Source organism: Lactuca sativa, chromosome 9 (genome assembly GCF_002870075.4).
Source record: "Lactuca sativa cultivar Salinas chromosome 9, Lsat_Salinas_v11, whole genome shotgun sequence".
Lineage (NCBI taxonomy): Eukaryota > Viridiplantae > Streptophyta > Magnoliopsida > Asterales > Asteraceae > Lactuca > Lactuca sativa.
In genome coordinates this window covers 109,132,828-109,143,490 of record NC_056631.2, presented here as the reverse complement: position 1 = coordinate 109,143,490, position 10,663 = coordinate 109,132,828, and the positions used below count along the sequence as shown (strand labels likewise).

At 40.1% G+C, this 10,663-nt stretch overlaps 1 protein-coding gene across 1 annotated transcript; it reads left to right on the top strand.

The window, feature by feature from the left end:
* The first annotated feature begins 965 nt into the window (after nucleotides 1-965).
* Nucleotides 966-2,132, top strand: LOC111917680 (F-box protein At2g27310). Its single transcript, XM_023913342.2, has one exon. It carries the CDS (start codon nucleotides 1,013-1,015, stop codon nucleotides 2,099-2,101), a length of 1,089 nt encoding a protein of 362 aa, XP_023769110.1. The 5' UTR covers nucleotides 966-1,012; the 3' UTR covers nucleotides 2,102-2,132.
* The last annotated feature ends 8,531 nt before the right edge of the window (nucleotides 2,133-10,663 follow it).

The window sequence follows — 10,663 nt, the reverse complement described above, 5'->3', positions numbered from 1 at the left end:
GGCATCCCACCCTGAAGGGACGCCCGGGCGCTGGAGCTCCGCTTAGGCATCCAGACTTGGCATGGCTAAGCTAACTAGAGGGTCCTTCGGGTTGGAGATCCTGCTCTTATCCCGCGTTGGGAGGCGTGTCATCAATAATAAAAATAAAAATAAACATTTATTTTTTCAGAACAAGTCTAAATATTTTGATATGTTTACGAAATATTCATAAATTAATTTGTCATCGGTTGAATCAGCAAAAAAAGATCATAATGCAACCTTCTATTGGGTTCATAAATATTTTGTGGAAAAAATAATAATTTAAGACTATTTTGTAAACTGACCTAAGACCTAAGATATTGAAATATTTTTAAAAAATTCCAAAATATATTTGTATGCAAGAGAGCTTTTAGGACAACCCTTTAGTTTATATTTAAATTTTATAATATGGTAAATGAAAGTAGCATGGTCTTGGTCTTTTTTGAAAATAATATTTAAATTGTGGTCATATATTTTAAATAAATTAATCTACATCTATATATTATATATAATATATAATATAAAATAAGGATTAAAACTGAATTATTTAATAAAAATATATAAAAGAAAAAGAGACATGTTGAAGAGCTACGATTTATATAATTTTTAAATGTTAAAATATTAAAAATGATGGAGGTGTGTAAACTAACCAATTTTAAAAATTATTTTCAGAATCCTATGTGGCAAAAGTTTTCAAAGCAACATGTTTCTAGAATATAAACCAACTACTTTTTAGAAAAAAGCAAACACCAACAAACTTTACATCAATGTAGGGGTTAACTAACATAGGATATTCATAATTTTAGTATTAAATTGTCGTTTTAATATCCATATGGGATCAGAATAATGAAAACGATGTTATTTTAATTTAAAAATATATACAATCATTTATTCGTTCGTTCTCATTCACAAATATAACCCCTCCTACATCCCCACCAATTCCCATCCATACCTAAAGTAATCCAAACCAAACCACCACGTCTATTTCTAAATCATGTCCACAAGTCTCGCAGACATCCATCCACACATCGTTCAGACTCACATCTTACCACGTCTCGATGGTCCATCTCTCTTGTCCACGGCAACCGCATCCTCATATCTACAAACCCTATGCACCGATGACAATCTTTGGTCTCATATCTGCAGATCAACATGGCCTTCAACCATCGACCCACGTCTGGATCACCTCATCTCCACCTTCCCCGCCGGTCACCAATCTTTCTTTCAAGACTCTTTTCCGGCTCTAATCACCGACGTCAACCACTACAACACCATTCTTCCCTCCACCTGGTCTTCTTCAAAACCAAATTCATGGTCATGTTCATCTCATCCTTGCCCATCTGAACTCATCTCAGCCATTGATATATGCTACCAAAACGACATTATTTACTCAAGAGTTGAGTTCACTGATACCACACATGATTTTCTTTGGTCTCCGTTTTGGGTTGAATTAAAGGACGACCCACCTATCAATAGATTGATACCTGGAATCTCCAGATGGATCGACCTGAAAGTCGACGAGCTTTTAGGAGCCAACAAAGCAACATTATCACACCTGAAAGAATCTCTTACATTAAGCTGGATATTAATTGACCCGACCCGGAAACGAGCAGTTAACTTATCAAGCATGAGACCGGTTAGTGTAATGCAGCACTGGATGACTAATGATAGCCTTCTTGAGTACGTCACCGTTTTACCCGGGTGTTCTCTGAATGACATGGTACAATGTAGAATAGAGGTGGCATTGGGGGTGGGTGGTGGAGGGGTGGGATTGTACGTGAAAGAAGTGGTATTAAAATTTGAGGACTTGCATTGTAGTTGCTTAAATGGAAGGGAGCTTTTCGTAATTTTGGAAAGGGTAATTTGGGAAGAAAGTAATGTGAGAAGGAAAGTGGTGGAGGATGATGAGGAGAGATGGAGGTCTTATAGGAAATTTAAGGAGATGAAAATAGAGAAAATGGCATGGGTAAAAAAGGAAGAAGAAAAGAGGGAGTTAGCCGTTAGGGTTAATTGTATTGGCATGTTGGTTTTTGTTTATGTTTTCTGTTTATTGTTTAATTATATAAAGCATACTCAGAGATAATATGAAAAGTTATATACTATAATAAATTGTAAAAAACTCTTTTCAAATTAAGGTTATTGTGAATTTCAAATGATGAAAATCAAATTTTAAAACACTTCAATAATAAATGATATAAATGATCATATATATTGGAACTTTGACTTTTTTGAACAGATTTTGTAACTTAAGTTACCATGATCCTCAATCGGCCCCGTAGTTTCCATTCTATTGCAATTTTGCCTTTTGCTACACTCCGATCCCGGTTAGTTAGTTTTGTTTATTAATTGGAACTCCCTTAAATGAGTCGTGTGGTTGTCATGTTCTTCACCCTTCTTCCATTCCAAAACTAACAGACTAAGATGCGATGTCTACAGCCTACAAGATCCTCTAATACCTTCGGTAAACATTTTTAGGAAAACCATGTAATGTGCGATTGTGTTTATGTAGTCAAAATGAAGACTTCTACAGGATGTTCATGAAGAGCCCTAACTTATTGGTAGATTCATCTTCCCTAAGAATTTGTGTTTTGCCTGGGGTTCTTTAATGGAATGTACCATTCCTTATTCATGTAGGAGCAATCTGACTTGTAATTACTTAAATGGCTTGAACCAGAACTCCCTTGCAAGTGTTATAAGATTTGTCTAAATAACATGAACATGAAATTATAGGATTGTCATTGCGTTATAACATTTGAAGAGGATGACGTCAAAGCATGGTTTAAGGAAGAAAGGGATGAAGTGAAGCAGATGTTAAAGCAAAGCAGGTAGTTGAATTTTGTTCTTGTACAAGTCATTCTATTCTTGGTGTGTTATTTAGTTATTGTCAAGTTAAAACTCATTTCTTGTTCCTTGTTTGGTTGTGGGCTTAGGGCAGATCCACACAATCAACTATCCATTTGATCTTGGTTCATATATAGCTAGTATAAACTAAGTGGTCATAGAAGGAACTGATATTATCATATTCTTTAAAAGAAAATATAGGATTTTCTTAAGGAACACTTTCATCGTATTTCAAAGGACTAATACAGTTAACTCTATAAGTACCTAGTGAATACATTAGGGTTATATACATAAGGATCCGACAGACAGTGGGATGTGTGGCCTCCACCTCATTTGTTGTTCCTTGTTTAGTTGTGGGCTTAGGGCAGAGCCACGCAATCGATTCCCTTTTCAATATGGATTGTATATGACCTGTATATACTAAGTACTCGTAGAAGGAACTAGTACGAGTCATTTTACTTATCGTTCATTACTTATCATGTTTTACACAGAACAAATAACATGTTTTCTGAAACAAAACACTTATGAACTCACCAACTTTAATGTTGACACTCTTTCAAAACCACTTGTATTCTCAGGACACTAGTAGACAGGTACATGCCCGAGTTCCTAGAAGACGGAGCATAGTAGCTTCAAGTCTATCCGTTGTTATTTACTATTGGAGTCAATCATAAATGATTCGAATACAATGTAAGCATTTTAATATCAATACAATTGTTGTTGTTGCCTTGATTACTATCATTCAATTGTTGTGATACTATACATGACGTCCTCCGCCCTCGAACGTTTCCGCCGTTTCGGTTTGGGGGTGTGACAGATTGGTATCAGAGCATTGTTTATAGTGAACTAAGTATATCAACCTATAAAAGATATACAACTATAAATATAATGGGGCCGAAGTGCTTTGACTAAAAGTATACTTTTAAAATATAAGTATTTTACAAGAAGTATACGAACTAACATACATACAAGAACAAGTATCACAAGAAGAACAAAACAAAAGTATTTAGATATTGGACACTACAGTAAAACCTAGGCAGTTATGTAATCATATCTGGGATAAATATAACATAATCAACTATATTTGTTTGAGATATGACCAACATGTGTTTGGGAGTGATAGTGGTGTTGCAACGAGTCGAAAGCTTACCAATCCTATATACAAAGGATCTCGATCCAGAACAAAACATAAAGTTAAAATACTATAGGAGTATTTTATAATACTATAGAATAACAACAAGTCTAAAAGCTTACCAAGTCCATATACCAAGAAACTTTAGAAACAATCATACAATTAAAATAATAGGAGTATTTTAGGCACTATAACAAACTTTTGTGAAAATTAAAGACCCTTAATAGCAGGTCTATAATTGTGAAATTTATGCTTCTAGGGTTATATATAATTGGGATCTTATAGACTTAGAATTTGTGATCTTCGATCTACTACCTGTTCCTTGTTTGGTTATAGTTTTAGAGTAGGATCACTTATTCGAAAGTCTATTTGATCTTGGTTATATACAACTTGCATGCACTGCATGGTTATAGGAGGATCTAGTTTGGATCACCAAAAACTTCAAAAGAACTGTTTTACTTAATCTCATAATATTCTTTAGACAATCCTATTCTCGCACGAACAACCAAGATAGATATAGCCACTCCACTACAACAACCAATAGAGGAGTCAAGGAAGAACAAGAGAGGATTCATAAAGTGGATAGAAGGGATCAGACGAGGAGTGAAGAACTAGAGAAATCATTGGGGATCCTTACCCTATCAGAAACAGACATGCTACGTTCACTGGGACATTTGGAATCAGACTTTCCATCATGAAGTGATGGAGATCAGTGATAGAATCGGAAGCATGACATAGAAAGGATTCAACACACCTGCGTAGAACAAGAACACCATCGGAAAGTCCAGAGACAACAAATTCCCACAGCTGAAACATGGGCAATCATAATTAGGACAAAGAACATAGGAACCCACTCACGAGATATGCGAGGAGGCACAACACCTTATGCGTCATACTAAGAACTAATAAACTAATTATAAACTAGTGAGTTAGTGAATACACTACTCACACTATATGTTAGGCTTACTGCCACATTCATAATAACTAGTAATAGTAAACCAGGTCAAAGAACTTCACTAATAAGGTGGTCACTATCCAAAATTAATAAGTCTATTTTGCATAGACCTCTGTTATGAATTGTTTTTAGAACACTGTAAAATTCAGAACATAACTCACTCAGAATTAAGATAACTTGGATTCAAATAGTAGACGACTTGTAACCACAACTAAAGACTTACTACCGTCTCATCTTATAAACCTTATGGTTAAAAGATGCCTTTTCGTAGACCTATAGGGTGAGATCATACCAGCACTAATGCACCGGATCCCATCAGAACTCCCTGGCTAAGCGTGTTTGGCCGAGAGAAGTACTAGGATGGGCAAACTTAACACTCGTGCAAAACCTACTTCTACCCACTACAATAACTCCATCTCTACTATGTATAGCAGAAACATTGAGGATAGATCAACAAAACTCAAAATTTATATATGTGTATATAAATTGTAAGAATGCAACTGAAAATGATCATCGTTACTCACGAGATCGTTTCTCTTCATGCAACAGAATTATGTTGTCACAAGGAGGAAATCAGCCAACCGGTGAGACACCAATTCTGTAGATAGACTCCGCTACTTTTCAAGCTGTAGTCACAACAGTCGTAACAGTCGACATAGCACAACTCAATGCTAACAACACCAATGGAAACGGAAGCGGTGCCGGCAATACTAATCGTGATAACAATCAAGGACACCAGCGAGTGTCTACCGACGAGGAGATCTCAGACCGCAAACCTAGGAACAAGAAATGTAAATTGTGGAACAAGAAAGGGACATATTTGACTCAAGGTCCTGCCAGGAGGCAACGGCCCATGGCTGTCCCTACAGCCACAACAACAGTCACAACATCTTCCTCAACATCCACCACGACGTCTGTCATTCCAGCCCCTATCAGTCGATATGACGGAACACTTCCAAAGTGTCACAAGTGCAATTTCCAACACAATGGAGCATGACGGGTGATACATTTCAAGAACTACAACAGGAAGGGGCATACTGCCCGTTTCTGTAGGACTCCGGCCCGACACAACACCTCGTACACCAATGCCAGTGTGACCCAGTATGCCATCTATGTGGTGAAACGAGGCACTTCAAGAGGGATTGTCCAACCGAGAGGAATGACAAAGGGGCAGGAGGAGTTTGACAACCGAACCACTAAAAGCAGCGAGGAACCTTACTAGGACTTTTAGGAGTGTTTCAAAAACAAGAATATTTAAGTACTGTATGTTGTATGGTGCGTGGTATGTTTGCTAAAACTTCTGTCATTTAAAAAGTAGTTAGAATACTCTCTCGTTCGATCGAATCACAACACTCATATAAATATATATACTTAGGATCCTTGCAGGTAAGCTAAAATGCATTAGTGTAAACATTAGGGTCACATATAATTAAAAACCTATAGGCTTAGAGTGTGTGATTCTGCCTTATCTCCTGTTCCTTGTCTGGTTGTGGATTTAGGGAAAATTCACTCAGTCAACTGTCTTCTCAGCCTTAATTATATGTAATTTTTAGACAAGAAGCGATTATAGACAGACCAAGTAGGATAAAACAAAAAGCACTTGAAACATACACATAGAATGTACTATCGTTCTAACAAACACTCCTTCCAAACCAACTTATCACGCGTTTCAATAAGAGGTTCTGACGACATCATCCGACCTAGGGTTGGCTTGGTCCTCACCATACCAATCACATGTGTTACCGAACGACCCTTCACTCTAACTGACCAACTGACAAAACTCCCGTCACTCTTAAGGAAAAACTAGATACGAACCTCAAAATCGTCCCTCACTTCAAACCTCCGAAGTACTCATGCGAGGAGTATTATATCCTTCTGTAATCTTCCCAAAGTATTCCCAACAGACCTACCAGGAATACCACATATGCAGCAAGTCAAGTTCAAGCACAGATGCTAGGGATAAATACGGTTAACCTATCGAAGTTAAGTGCATACGCGAGGGTGGTATATAAATTAAGACTCAACGGACTTAGGTATGTGTTTCCACCCTATCTCATGTTTCTTGTTTGATTGTGGATTTGAGGCAGAGTTACCCATCCTACCGCCTTATCAATCTTAATTATAGACGACTTGTATACACAAGGCGATGGTGGATGGACCATGTATGAGTCCTACCATGAACTTCAGGACAGATGTTGCTCAGAACTATGAGTGGACATCTTACCAGTTGGATAAATGTTGTAACAACCCAAAATACGACCCAAAAATTTTTGTTTGAATAATACTAAAGTTTTAACCATTTATAATATAACATGAAATCGTACGTCATAAATCCCAAATAGTTATAATATATGTGTCATGACAAAAGAATTGTATCATAACATGGTAACTGCAATGAACTCGCAGGACAAAAGCTGAAACTGTGGTGTGTGCAATGCCATCATCCCGAGCTCTTCCCTTTGCTTGCGGAAGTACCTGAAACCAAGACTGAAACTGTAAGCACAAATCTTAGTGAGCTCCCCCAAACTACCACATATCATACCATAATACAGATAACACATACTGGGCCCCGCCCACTACATCGGGCCCCGCCCGGCATCAGACCGAAGTTCGGAGTCATTTGATATAACATATCATGAACATATAACATCATCAAATTGTGTATTGAGCATGCTCCACCTACTACTCATAACAAAATATGCATGAATCACGAAGACATCAAGCATATATATACTACTACATCAGACCAAGGCCCGAAACTACTGCCAACTAAACGGGCCGACATTGTGGCCGCAGACCCGTTCCTACTGGAAGGAAACTAACCTCGAATGTTGGCTGCTGGGGTGCTAAAACTGAGACTGTCTGACTGCTGCTCCGGAACTCCCCGGCTACAAATCCCATAAACACTAAATCAAATACTCATAACTAATCTCAGGGAAAAATGACCATTTTACCTCTGCTATGGTGTGGGTCACAAACATGGCCCTAAACGCTTAATTCCTTCTAAGACCTCCAATGGCCCACTAAAGTCCACTAATGGTCCTAATTTCTACATTGAGCCCAAATCTCTCTATTGGGCCTTACCCTAGGTCCAACACCTTTATAGGGCCCATATTTGCTGACTCCTGATGACTCCTAAGGCCCAAAGACCCTAAGTCCAAAACACAGCCCACTCCAAGGCCCAAGTGCTCAAAGTCCAAGCTGGTAGCGTACGCTGAGCGTACTGGCTGCTGGCTTGTACGCGGCGCGTACCTCCTTGTACGCCCAGCGTACAACCCTGTTAAGCCAAAAATCTCATTAAGTGCTTATTCACCCGATCCAGAAGCTACAAATCTAGATCCTAAGCTTGTTCCATGTCTTATGCCATAAAGTTGCTTACTTGATGGCTTATAAGTCTCATAAAGGTTCAAACTTCCAAAAATAACATTCTACTTCCATGGAGCTAACTAGATCTCATGCATGGTTCCATATAAGTCACAAAGATTGCAACTTTATTGCTAGGAAAATGTTTCTGAGCCTTAAGGATGGCAATCTAAACTCCAAACCGATTTACAAGATCAAGACTCAACCTTTGGACTTAAAAAGGTCCAAACTTCCATAACCAAGATCGAGGAAGAAAGTTCAGAACTTTATACCTTCCTTTGCTGACCAAGAGGGTGCAAAGTCCAGATCTCTGAGCTCAAGCTTCTTCTCAAACTTCTTCCTTCCTTCTACACTACTTCCTTTCCTTGAAACACTCACAAAAGCTTCTTCACCCACAAAGAGAGGATAAGAACGAATTAGGGTTTTCTTGAGAGTGAGGAGGCTGATGGGAAAACAGGGAAGGAGGCTATAATGGGGTTTATATAGCATTAAACCCCTAAAATTAGGGTTTTTCCCTTGGCCGCGTATGCTGGGCGTACCATATGGTACGTTGCGCGTACGCTTCTCCTCCCCGCGCTTCATTTAATTGCTACGCCCAACGTACAAAGGGTTTACGCCCCGCGTACGGCTTATGGGCAGACTAAGGCTCGGCCCAAAGCAAAGAGACCCAAATCTCATAAACAACTCTATTATAGCCTAACATAAATCTTGAGAATCTAAATAAATTTATACCTCGGAAAGGCGATCGTTACAAATCTCCCCCACTTGAATCAGACTTCGTCCTCGAAGTCCGCTGCTAATGAATCTGAAAACAATTCTGGGTAATGCTCAAACATCTCTTCCTCGGATTCCCACGTCCACTCTGAACCCTTCCGGTGCTGCCACTGCACCTTCACTAGCTGAACTACCTTGTTCCTCAAGGTCTTTGTCTTCCAGTCCAAAATCGCGACCGGTCTCTCAATGTAATTCAGGCTGCTATCGACCTAAATTTATTCCAAGGGTACAACCGCTTACTCCTCCACTAAACACTTCCGTAACTGAGAAACATGGAAGGTGTTGTGGATCTGGCTGAGCTCTGCCGGGAGATCCAACCGATAAGCAACACGACCCACCCGGGCAAAACCCTAAAAGGACCGATGAACCTGGGGCCCAGCTTTCGCCTCTTTCGGAATCTAATGACACCCTTCGAGGTTGATACCTTCAGGAGGACCATGTCACCCACCTGAAACTCTATGTCTGAACGCCACCTGTCGGCGTAACTCTTCTGCCAACTCTACGTTGTTTGCAGTCTACTACAAACCTGCTAAAGCAACTCTGTCGTCTTGAGCACCACTTCGGTGCTCCCAATGACACGCTGACCGACCTCATCCCAAAAAATCGGGGTCCTGCACTTCCTCCCGTAGAGCGTCTCGAAAGGAGGGCGTTCAATACTCGCATGATAATTGTTGTTATACGAAAATTCCGCTAACAGATGATACGTATCCCAACTGCCACCGAAATCTAGAACACATGCCCAGAGCATGTCCTCGAGAGTCTGAATCGTCCTCTCGCTCTGCCCGTCTGTCTGAGGGTGGAAAGCGGTGCTGAAATGGAGACAAGTTCCCATCTCGTCGTGAAAACGCTTCCAGAATCTGGAAGTAAAATGGACGTCTCGGTCTGACACCACCGAAACAGGCACTCCATGTCGTGCCACAACCTCTCGCACATAAATATCGGCTAGCTTCTCTGCCGATATGCTCTCCTGGATTGGTATAAAATGAGCACTTTTCGTCAAACGATCCACAATAACCCAAATCGAATCCATTCCACGCGCAGTCCTGGGAAGCTTAGTGATGAAATCCATGGTGATCCGTGTAGATGGTACAACGGACACCATAAAGGTAATGTCTCCAAATCCTGAGGGCAAACACCACTGCCCCCAGCTCTAAATCATGCGTAGGATAGTTAACCTCGTGAGGCTTCAACTGTCTAGAGGCGTAAGCTATCACACGGCCTCGCTGCATAAACACTGCTCCCATACCTATGATTGAAGCATCACAGTAGACTACGAAATCCTCTACTCCCTCTGGCAGGGTAAGGATTGGTGCCTCGCATAATCTCTGTCTGAGGGTCTCGAATGATGCCTGATGCTCAGGCCCCCAGCGAAACACCACCGACTTCTTAGTCAGTCGGGTGAGCAGCACTGCTATCTTGGAGAAATCCTGGAGGAATCTCCTGTAGTACCCTGCCAAACCTAGGAAGCTCCGAATCTCTGATGGAGACTTAGGAACCTCCCACTGCATCACGGCTTCTATCTTAGTCGGATCTACTAGTATACCCTTCTGGTTGACGAGATGCCCAAGGAACTGCACCTC